Genomic DNA, 21,870 nt, shown 5'->3' on the forward strand with positions numbered 1-21,870 from the left:
AGGAATCCCTCTGGGAGCCTGGGCTCACAGGTAGAGTGGGGTGACCCCACATTTAAAAGGCACCCCAAGTGCCTTTTCTTGGACCAACTGTCCAAGCCACAGGGCTGGGGCTGTGCCTAAGGGGAACGAGGGCCGAGAACCACCTGCTTGGTGCCTGGAGTCCCCGAGGGCACAGAGGACTTGCCTTAAAAGACAGAGCCTCCAGCCAACCCTCTGCATATTTATCTTTTATTAACAGTTTATCGCTCTTACTCTCGTATTACAATTCCATGTTTCATCAAAGTCTTTCAATTCTCATTTTGGTAAAATAAATAGAGATAAATGAACCCTTAGGTCACGCTCTCTCGAGACTCTGTAACTTCATGATTGAATTTTCGCATCAGACCTGTGAAGACAGCCCCTCTGCGGGGCCTCTGCGCTTGGCCAGGGGATGGTTTTGTCTCAAAACAAACAGAACCGCATATAAGCTCAAAATCTGGAGTGGAACCGCTCCGTGAATTGGCTGTGGGTAGTCAACTCTGCATCTGTGGGTGGAGCTCAGCTTCTGGAAGGTTCCCAAGTCGCCGTCTGGAGCGCCGGGTGGAGGTGACCGGCTGTGTGCGGGGGAGCTGAGCTTTCTGCGGTCTCCCCGACCCCACGCTGCTCGCTTGCCCAGAACATGGCAGACGCTGTCCTGGAACTTTCTCAGGGGAGCAGGCATGGCCTATGGGCTGCAGAAGGGCTGTTCCCCTTGCCCAGCCCTGCGCCCCGCCAAGCCCACCCACATCCACAGCATGGCTCTCCCTCACATTCTCACTATTATTGGCCTCTTATTGGCAGAAGTAGCTAAGCCAGCTCATCCCTCTATTTCTGAATAATCCTGATTCCCAAGGAGAATGGAAAAAATGCTTTTCAAAATATCATTGTGGCTGCGTCTCGTGTTCCAGGTGTGGCTGCTCAGCGCGCCGTCCCAGACGCGTGTGCATGGACATATGTGAAGCTGCTGCCCTCCCGGGAGCTCTCCCGTGTCCCTCGCAAGCATGAGCTGCACCCCTTTGTGTGGGGACAGAGGGCTGGGGTGGCACCGTTCACCCCGATACTCTTGGGGCTTGGTGGCCCCTCCATGTGTGCTCGTGTGATGTGTGTGGGGTGCAGGTGGGGAGGCCACGGTTCCCACACCTGCTGGGGAAGAGCAGCACTTGAGAGAAACAAGCTCTGTGGCCCACGGGACCTGTCTCTCCTTCCAAACCAGGGCCCCTCCTGCTGACAGACCTGCAGCAAGAACAGCTGACACTCAGATGGAAGTCCTGCCTGCGGGGAGGGTGGCTGTGTGGGGAGGGGCACGCTCGGCCTCGCCGTTTGGCCGGATGGGCCCGGGGTGAGGACCCAGTGGGTGGCAGGCCGCCTCCATCTGTCCTTCACTCCATCTCAAGCTCATCCAGTGCGCTCAGACCATCCCCAGGAGGACACCCGGGGGTGGGGGGGAGGAGGCACGGCGCGCAGCCCCGGGAGGCTGGCTTCCGTCTGGAGCCTTTGTGGACTAATGCATCACTCGGAAAACAAAACAAGTGTTTCCCCCTTAAAAACCTCAGAAGAAAACAGGACGGGAAGGGGACTGGGATGTACAGCTACTGTGTCCTCAGGCCAGGAGCTGTGTTTCATCAGAGCAGCAACCATCACACCGAGGACTCCAGCAGAGCCCCCTTCTCTGGGCTCCTGGGCGTGACAGCGAAGACAGACAGACAGACAGTGTGGGCCCTCTCGAGCCCTCAGCAGCCAGGTCAGGCAGGTGCTCAGGGCAGTGCGGTGGGTCCACTATGTACATGGCGGCCTGTGGGGAGGGGCCGCTATCTGACGCGCTTCTCCACCGAGTACACGGAGATGTAGTAGTCGTTGCTGCCCACGGCCAGGTGAGGCTGCAGGAGGGAGCAGAGAGCAGGCAGTGAGCATCCAGGGGGGTGCCGGCCGGGCCTTGACACCCCAACTCCGCCCACGAGGCAGGCGCGGGAACGAGGGCCCATCGGCTGCGGCTTCTGCAGAGATGCATCATCTCCTCCCTGTCACAGGGAATCCGCACACTCCCCATGCCTCCCACACTTGTTTTTTCAGGATGGCCTCCCAGGGACAGCTCTGGGAGACTGATGTCGTGCGTTTAGGCAGAGAGCCACACGCCGGGCTCCCAGGGAGCCTCACGCTGCACGAAGGCAGGTTGGCAGAATCCTAATTTAAAACACAGCAGCCCCCAACCACACGGCCGACTGTAACGAAGGACGGTGCTGTCAGCCGGGTCACAGGGGTCTGGGCTGCTCCTACCCCAGTGGGCTTTACAGGGGGAGGTTTCTCCAGGACTGGGGTCTGTGTAGGGGCCGAAGGGGTCAGAAAGGGCGGGGCTACTTCACATCTGCTTTGATTGACAGGGAATTTGGTGCTGCTTCTACAGTGAGTGCAGTCTGGGGGCTACGGCCCCTGGAGACCCTGGGCCACACTGTGGTGTGGGGAGGGGCCTGGCTGCAGCACCCCTCCTGCTGCTGCTGCTAGCCTCCCGCCCGCCCTCCTCGCCTCCCGCGGGGACACAGACCCAGTGCGGGTGGAAAGCCAGGCAGCTGATGGCGCCGACTCGCTGGCCCATGAAGCCGTCGTAGTACTTGATGTGGTTGATCAGATCTCCGCTGCCATTGTAGATGGCGGTGAACTGGTTCATGGAGCCACTGCACACGAGAAGGCCTGGCAGTCAGCGTGGGGAGGCGGGCGTGTCCACAAGGAGATGGGGCTCCTCTCTGGTCACCCCCACGAGAGGACTTGGGCCTCAAGGGCCGGGAGGCCAGGCAGGTGAGGAGCAGCAAAGGGGCCGCACACTCAGTCCCTCCACCCAGCTCTCCTCCACAGGTGTGGGGGCGGGCAGTAGTGCCTGCTGTTTACACAGGGCCCCGGGAGTTGGTCAGGCAGGGCGGGGAGAGAGAAGAGGGCCGGCACCTACCACGCGATCAGGTTTGCCTGGGGGTGGATGTCAAGGGCCGTCAGCCCCTTAATGATCTGCAGGACGTTCACGGACTCCGGCATCCGAGGGTCGAAGAAGCGCACGTCCCCGTTGACGCTGCCAAGAGGGTGTTGTGGTGATGCTGGGCGGGCCTACCGGCCCCAGGAGGGCCATGTGTGGTCAGGGGCCGTCCACACGTGCAGCTCAAGGCCATGGTTCCCTGGACCCTCAGAGTGTCCAGGGAGGCCCCTGGATGGCACATGGGCCCACCCCACCGACCCTGGCAGCCAGGCCTGCCGCCGAGCCCCTTGGACCCCTCCCCAGAGCCAGAAAGGGCCCAGCTGCCGAGGCACGAAGCAGCGGTGAGCAAAGACACAGGGGAGGCTGTGAGTTATTCATTTCCGGCCAGAGATTAGATTTTGTGCAGCTGGGGATGCGGCGACGGGCGGGAGGTGAGGACAGTAGGCCACCTCTTCCCTGCCCTGGGCCTGGCGGACATCGTTTTGAGAGCTATGTTCTGTTTTCACGTTACAAACAAGGGAAGAGCATCTCTTTGAAGAAATGGTGGCTTTGTGACAGTAAATTACATTTTCTGTCCCTTTAACGGGCAAATAAATATGCGCTGCTCTCAGCACAGGATTTACCGGCAGCAGGAATGGGCTTATGGGCAGACAACGGATCCGCAGTGATACTGGCACGCGCCAGGCAGTTGCGCGGAGGCTTTGCCCAGCCGCCTTGCCACCCCGTCCCCTGCCGCTGCAAGTCACCCACAGGCAAAGTTCTCCAGTGGGAGGACCTGCTGTCCCCACCCTTGTGCCGGCTCTGACCTTTCTGGCCTGTCCCAGAGCAGAAGTTAATTACTACCCTGAAATGCCATCATTTCCCAGCTGTTTAAATATCAAGGACATATTTTAGATGGAGGGAAAATAATGTTTTTACAGCAAAATGTCTCATGAATATTCCATGCTCATTACCTGACGCTCATGATGTGGCCCTCAGGGTGCTTCTGGAGGTAGGCCTTCACCACCCAGGCCGTGTGCTCCCGGTATGTCATGACGCGGCTGGAGGGGAGGAAGGTGGGGTCAGGGCCCGGTGACAACTGTGGGTGTCCCTGATGCTCCGAGGCATCAGGATGGGAGGCAGGGTGGACTTCGTTTTGAGCAGAGGGAACAGAGCATTTATTTAAAGCGTCCGGGGTCCGCCGGTGCTGCGAGGTCTGCCCTCACCCTCTTGTGTTCACTGTGAGTGACTGAACCCCCCAGGTACGCCCCTCCCTGGGGGCCTCCCAAACACCTTGGGCCACGCTGGGACCTCCGGAGGCAGGGTGGCTGTCATGCCCTCCCGGGGCCTGGGCACCGCCAGCCCCCCTACCAGGACTTCACACTGGCATCTCCCTGTGGGTTTGAGGGTCAAGACCAAGAACCCCAGACTCTAAGGCTGTCGAAATGGAGGGACACAGGGGCTTTCCTGGAGGCCTGGTGAGGGTCTTTGACAGGGAGTACGGGACTGGGATGCGTGTGCTGGGGAGGTGGGGGCAGAGTGTGACATCTGGGAAGGCATCCAGGACTCAGGTCACACCCAGCACACATAAGTCTCGGTGCCTGGGGATGCACAGGAGACCCCATGTCTCTGTCCTCAGACCTTGGGCCGAAGAGGGGGCTCTGGAGACCCCAGCCCCTCCCTCACGGCTGTTCTGTGACCCTCAGGTCTTCTTGGGTTGGTTTGCCAGTTAACTGCCTGCCTAGAGAGGCTTCTTAAAATAACAGTTTGACTGAGATTTGATTCACATACTGTAAGACTCTCCCTTTAAAAGCACATATTCAGTGACTTTCGCACATCCTTACAGCTATGCGCCCATCACACATCTAATTTTAGAACATTTTCATCACCCCAAAAAGAAACCCTGCTCCCCCACCTCCACGATGGCTGCTTTTGGTGGGTAGTGTGGGCTTTCAGTGGGCACCCTCCCATAGAGACCCGCAGGGAACATGCAAGCCAGGGGCTGCCTGGGCCCACTCGCCATCCAAGCCTCAGGCCCAAATTCCCGCCACAGTCTGGCTGACGCCTCTGCTGCCTGCCTGGGTCCTGTACTGACTCCCCCGACTGCTCCTGGCCCTGCAACCTCACAGCTGCACTCTCTTCCGGCTGGGGTCACTGATGGTGCTCGCCTGCTCTCAGGCCCAGCTCAGTCCTGTCCCCTCGTCCCCTCCCACGAGGGCTCCTTTAGCTCCTGTGGCTGCACATGGGCCCACCTGCTGCTTCCCATTCAAAGGCCAGGCCTGTTTTCAGGGACAAGGTGGGTGTTCAGTAAACATCACCCGGGAGCCCGCGACGGCTGGGCCTGGGTTCCAGCGTTGCTCTGCCATTTACCATCCGTGTGTGACTGGCGTCTGGACCTCCACGCTCACCGGCTCACACAGGGCACGGCGCTGGGCCCCACCTGGGCCTCAGCCCAGGGCTGAGGGGCAGTGCCCAGAAAAGCCGTGACAATGCATGTGGCCCAGCGCTGCACAGCACCCACGCGTGTCCCTGACGCCATCTTCTTGGCTATTCTTGAGTTCAACCCGGGAGGCGGTAGCCTTCTCTATGTTCAGGTGGGAATGGAGCCCAGGAGGGCAGCGCCTTGCTGGGACCTCCCGACCCCCAAACCTGTGTTCCAAACAGCCCATCCACGGCTGGTGGGAAGCCGTGCTCCTCCACACGCTGGGGGATGTGGCTCTGCGGGGAGTGCCCAGCTGGCTCTGGGGGCTGGCTCTGTCTGGCAGAGGGAGGGGAAGGCGTAGCCCAATTACCATTCGCTGAGCGCCATCCTCCTGTCGTAGACGCGGATGGAGCCGTCGCCGAGCCCAGCCACGATGAGGGAGCGGTGGGAGTCGCAGGACAGGCTCGTCACGCAGCTGTCGGCACCTGTGGGGATGTCCTAGGGCCGACACAGACCCCGTGAGGCACCCTGGCATCAGGCCCCCCACCCCACCCCCACTAGCTGCTGGATCCCTTTTACAGCCACCGTGGGTGCGTTTGTCACCCTGGCGTGGAGCTGCGGCCTTTCTCTCCACCGGGGAAGCTGTCAAGGCCTGAGGAGCTGGGCCCCAGAGGGAGTCAGGCTCCATCTGCTTGAGTGACAGCCCGGGCACCCGAGGCCCGCAGCCAGGAAGGCAGGGCAGCAAACACCTCTGCGCCCATTAAACTTTCCAAAGTCTCCCTCTCTCCTAAGAAGGAAGACGAAGCATATATCGGCAGGAGGAATCATCGTCGGCTCCCTCTTAAAACTCCTAATTAGTTCAGGGAAGGGTCTAGGGGGAGTCCTGCCGCCCATAAACCATCTCCTCGCCTCTCCTCCTGGCAGCTGTAAACGCTGGAGAAGGGAAGGAGGCGTGATAAATGCGCGGCAGGAAAGAGCAGGAAACAGGAAATGGGCCCCCAGACGGGGAAAAGTGCTTTTCCAATCAGAAAAGTTTTTGCTGCTCTCAGGCACACACAAGGAAGAAATCCAACACGGATGGAAACCGAATCATCGTATCCCTTTAAAAGGTGGGAGGCAGCCTGACTTGGTCCCGCTTCCCCTGCCCCCCCCACCCCGAAGACACCACCTGCTCAGAGTACTTGCGGCGGGGTGGGGTGGGGGCGCTCAAGGACCCTCATTCTCAGCCCTCGACCTCGAGGGCAATCGGAGCTGGGGAGGACGGCAGGGTCTGCGCCCACTGGCCCGCCTCGCCCCCAGGGAGGCCCCATGAGGGACGGTGTGCTTACCTGCACCTTCATCTCACGATCCGTGTCCCAGATCCGGACGATACGCACATCTCCCGAGCTCATGAGGAGCCCGGTCTCCTGTTCCCAGTCCACCACCATCCCAGCTCCTGGAGAGACACAGACGGGCACCGGTGTCACCGAGGGAGCCTGTTCTGGGCAACAGCTCAAGCAGTCGGTGCCAACCCATAGGGTGGGTCCCCAACCTCATGCAAGCTTGAGGTCGGGGTGACAATTCAGAGCCTTCTCTATATCTCTGCTGTACCCAGGCATCTACCAGAGAGACAGCAGGATCTTAGGACCGTTTGTCCAAGATGCCCACCTTCCAGGACACCTGGGCATGATCGGCAGGTCTGGAGACTTTAGAATGGGTGTCAGAGGCACAGAGATGTGAGTCTCCTGGGTCCCGCAGTCCCCTGGGGGTGAACAGCTTTGCAGCTGCCCCTCACGGAGGCAGGGGGCTGACGACAGACAGTCAGTGGTGAATGAATCGAGGACTGCCCTTCCCTACACTGGACTGGGCGGGGGGGCGAATGCCTTCAGCATCCCTAAGGGCAGCACTGACCTCACAGGAGGGACTATAAGATTTAAGATGTTTAATTATAATATTTCAAACACACAGAAAAAACACAACAGAAACCCCTGTACCCACCACCCAGATCTAAGAGCTGCTAATATCTTATCATTTTTGCTCTTTTTTTTGTTCTTGAAGTGAAATTTAAGACAGTGAAAGCCTCACTTGCCTGTCCTGTCCGCAGACAAATCACCCACAGGCCTTGGGCGCCCTCCTAGGCTGGCCCCCGTGCACTCCCCTGTAGGGGCACGTGTCCAAAACCATGAACCACATCTCCCACATTTCAAAAACGTCGCCAATTTCAAACGGGGGTATATTTTCCAGCAATTTGCGTTTTTCCAGTAAGGTTACGTTTTGAGGGTTTATCCAACCCAACGGATGCAGATCTGGTTAATTAGTACTGAACTTCTGGGTAACACGCCTTTGGAGAACGAGCCCATCACTTCCACGATTCCCTGCCTGTAAACCACGCCACACTGACGTTTCCACACGCCCTTGCACAAGGAAGTGGCAGCACCGGGAAGGGGACATATCCCTGTGCGTCCCACCTCCCCAGGCGAGGCCGTTTCACTCCCAGAGTGGATGCTGGTCTGCAGTCTCATCAGAAATGGACACAAGGTGTGATTTCCCCAAATCCTGGTCGATGTTGGTGTGTGCAGCCTGTATGTTTTAATATACATTCTGACACTGATGGTTTAACTCATATATTGCAAATATCCTCTCCTATTCTGTCACTGACATTATAACTTTGTTTATGTCTTCTTTTGGTCATACTGAAGTCTGAAGTGAAGTCATCATGCTTTTTTATACATTTGTCTCTGCTTTTTGTGGCAGCAGCTCCTGTGTTTGCCTCTGTGGTTTCCCCTTCTCTCTGTGGGTGCCCACTTTTCTCCTGACTTCCTGAGTTGGACAATGTGACCTTCACTTGTTCTTTTCTGATATGCCCCTTTCAGGCTATGGAGTTCCCGCCAAGTGCGCGATCTCTCTCCCGAACTCCAGACTCTCATCTGTATGTGTCACTTCAGGTTCCTGCTTGGATCTGAGCCCCTCAACCCTCACTCCAGAGACCCCCCCCCATGGCTTCCCATTCTGCCCTGGCCCCTGCAAGGTTCGAGCTCCAAAAGTGACCAGGCTGGTCCTCTTAACTGACAGTGGGCCCTGTGCCTGGAACGCCCCTCTCTTGACGTCCATGCAGCCCCTCCAAATTGTGCTCATTCACCTCCTCGACCATGTGAGGCTACGACTCACCCTGTTCCGTCTTCTACCTGTTCCAGATGTGTCACCTGGCACACCCCCTCCCGTCCTCCCTGTTTTGCTGGCGGCTGCCATGTCTACCCTGCAGAATGTCAGCTCCACACAACAAATGGACGAGCCTTTGTTTCACCTTTTAGAATGCAGTCTCCCCACTGCACCGCCCCTGACCCCAGGCAGGAGAATACACCCTAATGTGCCAGAAAGGCATCTACTGGTGACAAGGCTGCAGGCGAGGCCTCTCACCTATCACCACGATCAGAACTGGTAGGGGAGAGGGCAGGGCATGTGGCCCCCACTTCTGTCCGGGACAGCCCAGTCACACTGTGACCAGTCAGCCCACAAGCAGAGCCTGAAACCACGCCACCAGCTTCCCCTCACCATGTGCCCGGTGTTCATGATGTGAATGAATCGCAGAGGACGCGCCCACCCATGACCTGACTTGGGGTGCCAGGTCACTGCAGAGGCTCACAGACTCCTGTATCCATGGACCACCGATGGGGTGGCCTGTGTTCTCGGGCATCCTTAACTGCACTTGGAGCTCTGTGTCAGCCCCGTGGGGCTTTCAGGAGCCGTGTAATTAAGGAGTGGTCCTCTGATGAGAGCATGTGGCCAGGTGACATCTGGGATGCTCTGGGGTCACAGGAACAAGCTGGGGAGGGTCTGGGGGGACCACAGAAGGACTGGGAGGGGGGTCTCAGCCCCATGCCCATGCAGGAAGCAGAGAGGAGGCCGCGGCCACTCCCAATGGGGTAAGAAGCCTGACCTGGCCTCCAAATGAAGTGGTGGTGGCTTCCTTCTTGCTGAGTCTCCTTCATGATGGATTCAGAGCCAGTGGGGGCCCGCCCTGCATTAGTGCCCACCCAAGTGACCTCATTTCAACTGAATCCTTCTCTCAAATACAGTCACCCTCTGAGTGCTGGGGCCGAGGACTCCACCACGTGAATTTGGGGAGACACAGCTCCCACACAGGGCCCCAGCGTCTCCATCTGCACTGGAGGCTCTGGAAGGTGTGCCCATGTGGCCGTCAGAGGACCTGGGGACGTGCATCACGTGAGCTCTGAGTCCTGTTTTAAATCTAGATTCTCTGATGCGGACCAAATGCTGCTTTAAACCAGTTGTGAAGCATGGCGAAGCCAGCAGAGACAAGAAACGTGTTTCCTAAGGTCTTCCCAAGTCCTGTACACGCCGGGGAGGCAGGCGTCCTATGTATACAGACAAATCTGGGCGAGGCTGCTTCCTTAGCTCTACCAGACTGTTTGCGGAAGCTGTGTCACCTAAGACAGTAAGCTCCTATCCATGGAAGAGTCTCAGATCAACGTGAAAACTGCTGGGATAAAAACAACAGTCTGCTTGCACCCTGACCGACCTCCTGCGCCTGCCGACCCTCACCTCATTCTCCTGTAGGTCTGGGGTCCTGGCCCGTCCTCCTGCCCAGAACAGAACGCAAACACTGGCCTTCTCACTCGAGACCTTTCCCAACCAAGCCTGTGTCTCGACCTCCAGACACAGCGGAGGAGAGATGATCTGACTCATCACGAGTTGGTAAAAGATGATAAAAAGGGTGACGCTCTTCCTTGACGTGTTGAGCACAAGGAACAAAATTGATGGCTATGATTTAAGTAAAACTCATAAGACAGGAACATTGTGACTTTGAACCAGAGTGAAGATTCCAATCACTTCGTTCCTGGGGAGCACGGTCTCAGCAGTGTCTCCTCCTTCCCCATCCCCAGAAAAGTGGCAGCTGTGGGCAGAGCCTGTGCCCCTCCTCCCTCCCCCGGGCCTCCTTGGCCTATTTTTTCTTTGGCAGCAGGCAGGCTGCTCTGGGCTCCCCCCAGGAGGGCCCCTCCTCCCTGTCGACGCTGCCACCTCGACTGATGGAGGCTCCGCACGTGCTGCAGCCTCTCCCCCACTGGGCGAACTCCAGCACCCTGAGTGCCTGAGATCACGGCCCATCCATCTCACTGCCTGGGGCCAGGGGTGGTGGGCAGCCCCCAAAAGGATGCAGAGATTCCCGTCTGACTTTATCCTGGATATGAGCTCTGCTCACATGTTCCCATCCAAAAGCTGGCCGTGAAAAAGAGGGAATTTCTTCATTAAAATATAGACGTATGGCACAGGGATGGCTGTAGACTAGGAAGCTGGAACGTGTAAGTCAGGGACCAGACAGAACCCTAGGCCCAGCAGACAGTGAAAAGAAGAAACACGTTGTTTCAGAGGCTTGGGTCCCTGTGATGTCCATGATCAGCCCTCCAGGCTCAGAGGCCAGTCCAGACTGACCTCTAAGGACCCTGTCGTCTGGAATGGACCTCTGAGAACCCAACATGGGGATCTGACCTCTGAGGACATGTCATGTAGACCTGATCCCTAAGGACCCATCAGCCCCAACCTGAAACGCCCTTAGGAGCTATGGTTCTGGAACTCCGAGGAGGAGGGGCCAGCCCCTGCCCAACCAGGCATGTGTGAGAACCTCAGACCTGTGGGATGGCGACCTCCACTCCCTCCCCAGGGATGCAGACGCAATGCCTCCCCACGGGATCAGGCCTCCCTCAGGGCCCATGAACACCTCCTGGACAGCCGGCAGGTTCAGAGACACAGGACAGGGCTGGCAACAGAAAACTGGGCTCCTCGGGAGCAAATGATTTCACCTAAACTTCCATTTCTCACCTGGGAGGTGGACCAGAACACGTGGCAGCTGCTTAGGGTCAGAGGAGACAGGGTGGGGCACACGCCTCCTGGGAGAGGAGGGAGCCGTCGTTCCCCACGGCCAGTGCCCCGTCCTGCGTGGGCCCATGGGGGCTGCCACCCGGCCCCGCGTCCTGCCTCCTGCACTGAGAGGGCTTCCTGCTCACCAGGTCCTGCTAATTTTAGACTCTGGATGTGCTTGTGACCCCGGAGGAGGAGTAAGGCTGGGCGGGGAGGGCAGCCGTGACTCCCCCCGCCAGCCACCCCTGTGCTCTGCCGTCGGTGCCCTGCTTGCTGCCCAGATGATCCAGGCAACGAATACTAACAGCTGCCCCAAGCCCAAGGTTTACGTCCAGTTCACACACACACCGGTGCTGGACGATCTGTTCCCTGCCCTCCGGCGTGGCTGCTGCCCCCTGGCAGCTGACAACCAGGGGACGGGGCTGCCCTCCTCTGGCCGCCCCAGGTCCTGACCGTGAAAGGTGTCCCCTGGCTCCTCTTCAGGATTTCAGGGCAAGTGACCCTGTCATTCCTCTGAGAACCCAGGAGGCTCTTTCTGAGAGAAATCCTTCCTGTTACAACCACCGCCATCACTGCTGGCGGGAAGCAAAGGAGTGAAGATTGAGTCAGTCTCGGGTTTTCTCTTTTCTCTTTTTCCTTCCTTTTGAACTTTTTACTAAAAGGGTCCTTTGTAAAATACGAAACTGTGAGTTTGTACATCTGTAAGGACATCTTGTTCTCAGCCTCCCGGGACCTGCTTCTCTACCCACTCCAGTTCTGATGGCACGAGGGACCCCGTCAGACCCATAGCCACATATGCCTTCCTGCAGGGAACCCTTGTTTAGGGAGCGACTAAAGAGAGACCAGAACAGAAAGTTCACCAGAAGGCTGGTCATACTCTAAACTCAGATGCTGCAAATTAAAGGTCAAGAATTCTACCTGCTGCCTGGATTCATAAGGCTCCATCTCTTTACAATTTACCTGACTAGTGAGCTTAGGAGAGAAAAGGGCTCGTTTTGAGCAGGCATATGGGTTTGCTAACCCAGTGTTACCATGTGTATCCACAGTCAGTTGCATATAGGTGTTTTAGTAACTATCAAACTTGTATATGGATTTTCAGATGGAAACAGATGCTTTAAGAGACTTTGCATTAAATTCTGAAAAAGATTCTTTTTTGAAAAATTTGGTGGGAACGCAAATCTCAATCTGGAGCGACTTTTCTGTCCTGATGGAGTCGTGAGATGTGCCTCCTCTCTGCGAGCCTGCGGAGCTGCGCCATCCTCACTCCAGCAGGCTTGGATCTGGACTGTTTTCCATTCCCAGGCTGTTGTGAAGGTGGCCTGGAACAGAGAACTGAATTGTCCTTGAGCCAGCCCAAGAGTGACTGAGGCCACCAAGGAGGCCGGGAGGTGCGACCATGAGGCCTCGGCTCCCAGGGAGAGTCCTGTCTATGGCTTTCGTTAAGATTTCTTCCCAGAGCCTCACACAGTCAACCTCATTCATCCCATGAGATCTCAGTGCTCAGCTGGTGATGATTTTTTGTATTGGAGGAGACTGTGCAGATGGAACGAATAAGAAAAACCACAGCCCTGATCCTCTGCTGCCTGAAGAGCACAGCGGGCTAGCGAGCGTCCTCAGGCAAAGCAGAGGAGCCGGCTCCCACCCCTGGCACTCACAGATAAGGGAGAAGGCACTCACCTCCCTGCTTACTGCGGTCAAGAAAGATTGAGACCTTTCGGGCCAGACCTGCGAGGAAACAGGGATTATGGGATGGATGCAAGGGAAAGCAGGCCAGCCAGAGCCAAATCAGCCAAAATCACACAAACCACAAACAGGGGAGCAGCCGAGAAGGAAACAGGAGGGAGGGGCAGACGGTGGCCCAGGCCACGGCTGCAGTGGGAAAAAAGGGCCAAATGTACCTCTGAACGTGAAAACCCAATTATCAGGGGTTTTGGCTAAAAAGACTCTCTTTCTAGACAGGAAATTGGAAGCGCTATGACTTGGGGGAAACATGACCCGACACGGCGTGGGCACTTCCAGTGAGTGGAGGTTAGTGGCCGGATGTGCACACAGTGCAGCCCAACCAGCAGGAGCTGACCCACTGGCCACGCCCGGAGGAGGCAGACACTTCCGTTTAGGTCCTTAGAGTGAGGACAGCTCTTCATTCATGGGGCCCAGCGGTCAGTGAGGAGGCCTCTGGGGGGTGGGAAGTGTGCTTCCATCTGGGTGTCTGTGGGCGCCGTGGCCCAAGGATGGGCGGTCCCACCACCGGTTCTATTTCAGAGCACGGCTCGCTCAGTTCCGGGGATGGCTGTGAACCCAGACTGACTTCAGTTCTCCTGACAGCGGGGTACCCCATGAGGGGAGTGTCCCCAGGCTAACTGCACATGCATGCACAGGAGCGTGTTCATGTGTGCACATGCATGCATGCATGCCCATGCCTGTGTGCACATGTACACACGGGAGCCAGGGGCATGCTAAGATGATGCGGAGACCCTGCACATTTCACATGACTTCTGAAAAGCAGGGGTAGGGTTCCCACAAGAAACAGTCTCTTTAGTCACAAACCACGGAATCAAATCTTTGCTAACAAGCTGCCACGACAGCGACTTGGCGAGCAGATTCTGAGCTGGAGAGCGCGCAGGAGAACCTCACAGGCAGACTTTTCTAACTGTTCAGGGAGTGCCAAGTCCTCCCTCCCACGTGCCCTACACAGCAGCATTCACAAATGAGACCCCCTACGCCCTCTGTAGCTGAAGGACACGGTGGGCCAGGCCTCATGGGGTGCACAGCTGTGCAGGATCCCCCGTCACAGGCGCGTGGAGGAGCTGATGACCGCAGCCCCCCCGAGGGTGCCTCTTCCCCCGCCACAGCTCGTGGCTGCCTGGGACCTGAGACCAGGTGGAGGACCTCACTGCGGAGCACAGGGAGCTTCACGTGCCTGGGGGGGCGGTAATCTGGAGCAGGGAGCGGGGGCTGCTGCTTCTGCCCGACAAGGTCCCGGGGGAACACAGCCAGAACTCTGAAGCTGTGGGGGTCCCCCCAGACGCTGACAAGCAACTGCTGTGGAAGCTGCTAGCTCTCCCCACAGGGTCCCAGCCCACAGCTCTGTAACTGTCAAGTCAGAGGCCAAGGCGGGTGAAGAAAAAGAAACAAGGTGCTGATGGGCAGAAGGCAACGAGAAGTTGGCACAGGGGTCAGAATTCCACCAGACCTGCCCCTCGGTTACTGAGCTTGAGCTCCTGAAATAGAAATTACAATCGGGGGTCTCTCCAGCCCTGCTGGGGCTGCGATCCCCGTGCTGCAGAGGGAAGCTGTGGAGACTGAAGGATGTGGGGCCCGGAGAGGCTCCCCGGTTCTCAGTGTGCCCCTTCTGGGCCCTGCAGCACACAAGCCCTTCCTGTCTTGATCCCTTAGAGCAGTCAGCCTCCCAGGCTCACCACCCCTTCCACCTTCCATCCCCCTGAAAGAACAAGGAAATAATGTCTTCCTTTTTGCTAAGCCCACAGCTGCCTGGTCAAAAGGCAGGGGGCAGACCAAACGAACTCTGGCTTAGCCGCCGAGGAGTGCTGCGTGCCTGCCCAAAGCCCCCCTCACCCCACCTGCCGATAAAGACCTGGAGGTAAGACCCCCACCAGCTTCCTGACCCCTCAGCAACAGTGCCTCTCCTGGGGGGCTTTCTGAAACCCAGGAAAGGGAGAGGGTCCAGCAGGAAGGAGTCTGTAGCAAACATGTCTACAGCAGTGGAACCACTCTCAAGTTAGGGCTGCAGTGCACACCTGGGCCAGGAGCAGCTCACACAGGTGACATCTGGGGGAGACAAGTGCAGGGGAGCCCTGAGACTGTACTGCTGTCACCTCAGCCTCCTTTCCTCCCAGCTAGACTCTCTGCCCCCCTCCCAAACTGCATGCTGTCCACCCTTGCTTTCACCTTCACTAGAGCAAAGGCAAGTGGCATCGCGGGTAAAAAACCACAGACACATCATTTGGGGGTGGCAGGTATTTGGGGGCGGCAGGTAGGTAGGCCGCTGCAAGAGGAATAAACTAGACAACAGTGTATCCACTGGGCTGCCAGTGGGCTCCCCACTTTCTCATCCTCTGGCCCTGCCGGGAGGCTGACCCTGCTCTCGACCAGCCCCTGCCTTCCCTGCACAGGGGTCTGCAGAACGGCGGGAGCCTGGGGTGTGTCCCGTCCTGCTGGACGGCAGCAGGAAGCTAAGGACTGAAAACCACGATTCAACTCGTCCAGCGTGTCCCGCAGTGAAACAAACCTGTGAGCGTGAGCACCTGAGAGCCACGGGGAGGCCGTCAGCCACCTGCTCTGCCGCAGCCAGCAGCACTGAGGCGGGCCTGAGGTGGGGCTGGGGGCTGAGCGGGTGGGAGGCGGGGGCGCTGCAGGGCAGGGATCAGGCTTTTGCTCCAATGTTGGAAAAAGCAAGAGAGAGACAGAGGGACCTGTGACGGCAGCTGTCATCCACGTTAGCCCAGGACTGGGCCCAGAGGGGCCTGGGCAACAAGAAAACGGCTGTGTTGGGTCCTGTGGAGGTGGGTATGCATGACCATTTTGTTCCTGAAGAAAATGTAAAAACATGGCTATTTTAAAAATTAACACATACGGAAGTGTCTGCCGTGGAGCCAGCTGTGCCCCCAGGGGTCGGCGTCTCCCTAGGACAAGTGCTCTGACGGAGGAGACAGAAGCAGCCATGGAGGCACCTATCGGCCACGCGAGGACATGCGAAGACCCCAGGCCAGCAGGGGGCCGACAGCAAGCCGCTCCCGCCTCCATCTGGCAGCGGCTCTGCGACCACACTGGAGGGCGGCTCCGGCTGAGGGTGTCCCTGGAAATCCAGACCCGCGGCCGCATTAATGCTGTGTGAACAGCGAGCGCGGGGCTGAGAGGTGCAGACCTCCTGACAATGGGCTGGACCCAGAGACCGGAAGGCGGTGCTGGTGTCTCTCACCCTGGGCGTGGGGCAGCCATGCACACCGACAGGCAGCACGCACAGCAGTGGCCGGTGGGTGCTGCAGCCGCGCCTCTGTCAGCCCAGGGCAGGCAGGCAGCGCGCTGGCCTCCCCCGTAGGACCAGACACAACTGGGGCGCCTGCTGTGTGCTCATCACCGAGAGGCGATTAACTCGGGCACGAGGGGCACAGAATGCAGCCCCAGGCCCTGCCGCGGCCACGCTCTCACAAGCAACACGAGCTTCCAGCCAAGGACGGGGGCTGTGGGCTGGTCAGAGCTCGGCAGGACTTCCACCCGCGAGCAGAGTCTCCCAAGGTGGAGGCTGGCTGGGTCGTTACTTGGGGAGTCTGAGTGGACTGAGCGCCTGCAGGACCCCGGGGAGCACCCACCTCGGGTGGTGGGCAGCATGTCGGAGAGCCCCTGCCAGGCCGTCACCATTTCTGGATTCTTTTCCAAATCAGCAAAGTTCTTCCAGACTCTGATGGCACCGTCATCTTGGGGAGACAAGAGAGGATATTCAAATGCAGGCCTGGCTGCTCTGGGAAGGGGAAGAGGGCCCTCCCCCGGAGGCACAGGAGGACAAAGGCTGCCCAGCCCAAGGGACAGATGGGTCTCTCGTCTGGTGAGGAGCCTATCAGAGGCAGAGTGAGGCCTCTTCTGGCCTGACCTTGGGCTTCAGGGCTGTGCCTCTGCCTCAGCATTCCCGATCCCCCCCGAGGGGATCACCTGCCAAGAAGAGGCAGTCTCAAGGGGACGGTGCTCAGGGCCTCTCTCTCCCCACCTCCCCTCACACGAGACTCAGGAAATGGGCGGGTTGTTCCTCCTGCCTCTCCAGGCTCAGAACGGGGCAGAGGCCCCAGTGTTCTCCGGCAGATGGGCAGCCAGGTGGGCCTGAGTGTGTGGGTCCACCACCTGGCTGTCTGTCCGTCTGTCCTTCCTTCCTTCCTCCTGGTGTTGCTTGCCCCCAGGACCCTGCTCTCTGGACTCACTAGCCCTTCACATGAGGCCCTCAAGGATGACCTTGCCTCAAGCTGCAGAGGGAGGATGAGGTCATCTGGGGACACACTGGGAAACACTTGCCTGATCTCTGCTGAGAAGTGAAGCCTCGTGCTGCACCTCCACTGGGACCCGACTCCTGAAGGGCCCTGGGTTCCTCTGCTGTGTCTCTGCGTCCGGGGAATCACCCTCTCTGCCTCCTCTTTGGCGCTCAGAGAGGCTCGGTGTGATCTGTCCTCAAACCCCCAACTGACCCTACTGGCTGCCCGCACCACTCTGGGTTTTCGTCCTCCCCCTCCCTGCCTGATGTCTGCCAGGGGGCTGGCTTTGGACCGGGGCTGGACTTTATTTTCCTGGGGAGGGCTGCCAGCAGGACCTCTCCCCATGGGTGTGCCTTTAATGATGGAGGCCTCCACTTGGGAGCGGTTAGTCCCCTTTGCCAGAAGAAACAATCGAGGTCACAGGAAGCTTTGTGCCAATTCGTGCTGGGGTCTTGCATCTGTCCCCCACCACCTCTGCATTGCGGTTTAGGTCCCCACCACACAAACCCCACTCACCTGTGGCTGTGAGCAGGAGTGAGCAGTCCTGGCCATTCAGATACTCCATGGCCGTGACCCTCGTGTACCGAGGGTTTCCGTTGTGGAAATAATCCAGCTTCTCCCCTTTCTCCCAGTCCCAAAAACTTCAGGGAATAAGAGAGGAATAAGGCTAGTGATCAGGGAAATACAAAAGCCACAAGGAAATACCACCTTACACCCACCAGGTCGGCCACCAGCAAAAACACAGAAAGGGACAAATGTTGTCAGGGATGTGGAGAAACTGGAATGCTGTGCCCTGCTGGTGGGAACATAAAATGGTGTAGCTGCCATGCGAAACAAGAGTGGTTCTTCAAGATGACTAAACACAGAACTACCGTTTGGCCAGGATTCTACCTCTGGGTATACACTGTGCACCCAGGTTATATCAGTGTCACTCACAACAGACAAAGGGTGAAAGCAACCCAAATGCTCATCAATGGAGGAAGGATGTAACAAAATGTGGTCCATACACATGGACTATTATTCTGTCTTAAAAGGGAAGGAAGTTCTGACACCTGCTTTGTTAAGTGAAATAATCCAGTCAAAAAAAGGACAAATACTAGATGATTCCACTTATATGAGGTTCCTGGAATAGACAAATTCATAGAGACAGGAAGTAGAGTGTGGGGTGCTGGGCCTGGGAAGTGGGGAGGGGGAGTCAGTGTTTCATGGGGACAGAGTTTCAGTTTAGGGTGATGAAAAAGTCCTGGAGATGGACAGTGGTGATGGCTGCACAACAAGGTGAATGTGCTTAATGCCACTGAACTGCACACTTAAAAAAGAAGACAGTAAATTTTATGTTATGTATAAAAAAAGGAGAGGAATAAGAAACAGGTAAGAATTCTATCCATTTTGGGTTTCCCCGGTGGCGCAGTGGTTGAGAATCTGCCTGCCAATGCAGGGACACGGATTCGATCTCTGGCCCGGGAAGATCCCACATGCCGTGGAGCAACTAAGCTCGTGTGCCACAACTACTGAGCCTGTGCTCAGAGCCTGTGAGCCACAACTACTGAGCCCACGTGCTGCAACTACTGAAGCCCGCACGCCTAGAGCCCGTGTTCCACAATGAGGGAAGCCACTGCAATGAGAAGCAGCCCGTGCACCACAACGAAGAGTAGCCCCCGCTCGCCGCAACTAGAGAAAGCCCGTGTGCAGCAATGAAGACCCAACACAGCCAAAAAAAAAAAAAAAAAAAATTATATCCATTTTATCAGCTATAAAAAGAATCGCGTCCACGGTTCTCTCCCATCAAGTGAGCGCTTTCTCAGTGACATAAGGGCAATGGTCACTATGAATTAACATGGTGTCTTGTTACTGACACTTCCCCTTCACACACTTGCTGCCCTTGCACACAAGCGGGTTCCTCACATGTCCTGTCACTGTGGGATCCTGATGAGCCCCTGTGCACCGGTCTCTGTTCACTGCACAGGAATGGCTCCATCTTCGTACCAGAAGCTCCCGTCCCGGCCCACACATAACCGTGCTCAGGCCTCTGGAACACCCGTGGTAACGTGGCCAAGTGCAACCCTGGGAGGGCGCGGGCAACACCAGGAGGAGGGACGTCTCTCTGCAAGTTTTCCAGCCCCCCCTCCCCCCCTGAAACAGCCCAAAGGCCCGGGCTGAGGAGCTTCCACACCAGGAGGGTGCAGGGGCATCCTGCCCACACCCCCCAGGGGCTACCTGTTCTCCAGCTGAAACGCCAGCCCTGCAAGTGCCCCACGTACCAGATGCTGTCTTTGTCAGCGACGGCCACACACGGCGTAAAGGGGTGAAACTTGACCACGGAGGGGACACCAGGGTTCCTGTTCAGAAATATCTGGTCGTCCAGCCTTGTGATACCTGCCCAGGGAAACACACGACTATGGGTCTCAATTTGCAGCAAATGTCAATGATGTATTTCACCAAGGCCGACACCAGTCCCTAATGTTTGGGGACCTGGAGGGGCCCAGAGGAAAGCAGGGGTTACAGCGCAGGGGTGGGCGCCTGACAGCAGGGCCCTGCCTCTGCTTGTACATGGCTAGCATTCGATATATAATTGCGACAACCCGTCAGCAATACTCAGATCAGTGCACACTGGTTAAGGTTTTAGGAAAAGAGCACCAAACATTTTGGAATAAAGCTCAGTAAGGCTGAGATTCGTAACTGAGACCCAAGGCTGAAGCCTCGGTTTGGCCATCGCTGTCTGCAATCCAGCCAAGGATGTGAACGGGGATTTGTTCACCAGGCCCCAATACAGCCACTTGGGAAAAAACCCTCGTGGCCCTGAAGGAGCTTTAGAAGAACAACGAAAAGAGGATAAAACTGCTAAGAGCATCCGACAGGTTCACACACATTTCTGGAGAATGACACAGGCTTATGCAGAGGAGCCAGGCATGGTGGCCCCTCTTCCCTGCACGTCGTAGAGGGTGAGCAGCCCTTGTGACACTCAGGTCCCGGAGTCACCCCCTCCTCAGTGGCTGGACGCAAGTCTTGGGTGACACAGAGGAGCTGCTCACGCTTTGTGAACCTGGCGCCGGCCGGGCGAGCTACTGTCACCCACAATTTCAGTCCTTTTCCGCCTCCCTTTGCTAAAACAACTAACACAGAAAACCACTCAACAATCAAGACAGGGTTAAACTAACAGGCAAACAGGTCCCAGAGGGTTTAACTGTTGCCCAGAGGTGCCTTCCCCCACAGCCATGGGTTCCTCAGGACAGAGGCGTGATTTGACCCAGGAAAGATGAGGGGATACCCAGGTCCTGAGTCACTGCAGGTGTTCTGCAGACATGCAGAGATCCATGTATGATGGCAAAGACATGGTGTCATGGGGGGTGGCCGGAGGGGTCATGGATAGAAAAGGCAGCATTAACTTTCTCAGCTCGTATTCCGGGGCCTCGCTGACTTGTCCGGTGACTTTGCTTGGCCTGCAGGTGTGATTCCCGTACTTCTACCGTTCACAGCCTTCCCAGCACACCGCTGGCCTCAGATAAAACTACAACTTCATGAGGAGTCCAGGCTCTGAGTGCGGCAGGTAGCGGAGGAGGCTGTGGACTCACTAGCGGCCCTGTCCTCCCTGCCCACGTCCACCGGCAGTGATGCTCCCGTCAGCAAGCTCACTTGCTAAGGTTTTCAGCGGCTCAGCAGTGCCTCTCGGTGTGTGTCTGACAAGCAGACCTCTTTTTTTCCACAAAGACTGGAAAAGAGAACCCCTGACCCTAATTTACAGAGATACTTTTTTTCTTTTTTGTCTGGAAAACCTAGTTGTTTCTCGAGTGGCTGGCTCTAATTTCACCCCGTTCAGATGTCCGACTGCACGCAGCAGACTGGCTCCCAGGTTGCGCCCGTGGGTACAGAGAAACCAATTTGTTCTGCTGTCCCCGTCCATAGGCCTGGGGTTCTAAAGAACCACCAGCTTCCAAGAAAATAGGCCCTTGACCCCATAATGCGGAGAGCTTCTATCATGCTGGGCGGCTCGCTCTCTCCTGGAGAAAGCTGCAGACTCTCAATTCCACACCCCAGAGGCTTTACATCCAGCTGCGACAGTGCTTTCATAGAGGTGAGTTACAAACAACCAAGATTGGTTTTAGCAGAAGTGACCGCACATTAATGAAACGTGACCCGAGCATCTCACGGAGAGCACTGTGAACACGTGCCGAAGTGCTTCCGAAACAGCATTGCTTCTGGAAGTGCTCAGTGGGCCAAGGAGTGCGATGGGCCTGGGCAGGCAGGCCAGGGACGAGACCCCGACTCCAGGCTGCCTGCAGGCAGGGACGGTCTCATGGGTTCTCACCCTCAACTTTAAAAAGTAACCGGTAATAATCAAGAGAATTTGACAGGACAGGGAGGCAAGGTCACGACAATAATTCAACAGAAGCGTTAAGAGCCTGCTTATCCACTCTGTACGGTACCTGGGCAGGGTCAGTCCACCGCCCAAAGCTGGCCCAGCAATGAGGGCTCAGGCAGAGCCAAAAGACCAGCCCACGCCCTGTGCACTCACAGCTGTGGGACTGGGTCGGTTCCCGGGCCAGCGGGGGCTGTACTGCTGGGAGAGGGAGAGAAGAGAGGCTCGTCTCTGGGGGATGGTGAGGGCCCCAGTACTCTGTCCCTGTTCTGATCACAGGGTGGAGGCCCTCAGCTGCCCC

The 21,870-nt window shown here is 57.3% G+C and overlaps 1 protein-coding gene across 6 annotated transcripts in view; it reads right to left on the reverse strand.

The window, feature by feature from the left end:
* Positions 1 to 214: 214 nt before the first annotated feature.
* RPTOR (regulatory associated protein of MTOR complex 1) overlaps positions 215 to 21,870 on the reverse strand; it is a 342,781-nt gene continuing 321,125 nt past the window's right edge. For 3 of the 6 annotated variants that reach the window (XM_067715876.1, XM_067715875.1, XM_067715879.1), the window contains exons 26-35: positions 19,474 to 19,588; positions 17,729 to 17,853; positions 16,565 to 16,669; positions 12,912 to 12,959; positions 6,707 to 6,813; positions 5,749 to 5,876; positions 3,931 to 4,017; positions 2,957 to 3,073; positions 2,558 to 2,687; positions 215 to 1,895 (exon numbers count right to left, since the gene is read on the reverse strand). In XM_067715876.1, coding sequence (XP_067571977.1) covers positions 1,827 to 1,895; positions 2,558 to 2,687; positions 2,957 to 3,073; positions 3,931 to 4,017; positions 5,749 to 5,876; positions 6,707 to 6,813; positions 12,912 to 12,959; positions 16,565 to 16,669; positions 17,729 to 17,853; positions 19,474 to 19,588 — 1,031 coding nt within the window. In that variant the 3' untranslated portion in view covers positions 215 to 1,826. Of the gene's footprint in view, positions 1,896 to 2,557; positions 2,688 to 2,956; positions 3,074 to 3,930; positions 4,018 to 5,748; positions 5,877 to 6,706; positions 6,814 to 10,400; positions 12,554 to 12,911; positions 12,960 to 16,564; positions 16,670 to 17,728; positions 17,854 to 19,473; positions 19,589 to 21,870 lie in introns of those variants that run through there. The other 3 variants (XM_067715878.1, XM_067715877.1, XM_067715880.1) reach the window with 2 other exon arrangements.

This window comes from Pseudorca crassidens, chromosome 19 (assembly GCF_039906515.1).
Source record: "Pseudorca crassidens isolate mPseCra1 chromosome 19, mPseCra1.hap1, whole genome shotgun sequence".
In the NCBI taxonomy this organism is placed as follows: domain Eukaryota; kingdom Metazoa; phylum Chordata; class Mammalia; order Artiodactyla; family Delphinidae; genus Pseudorca; species Pseudorca crassidens.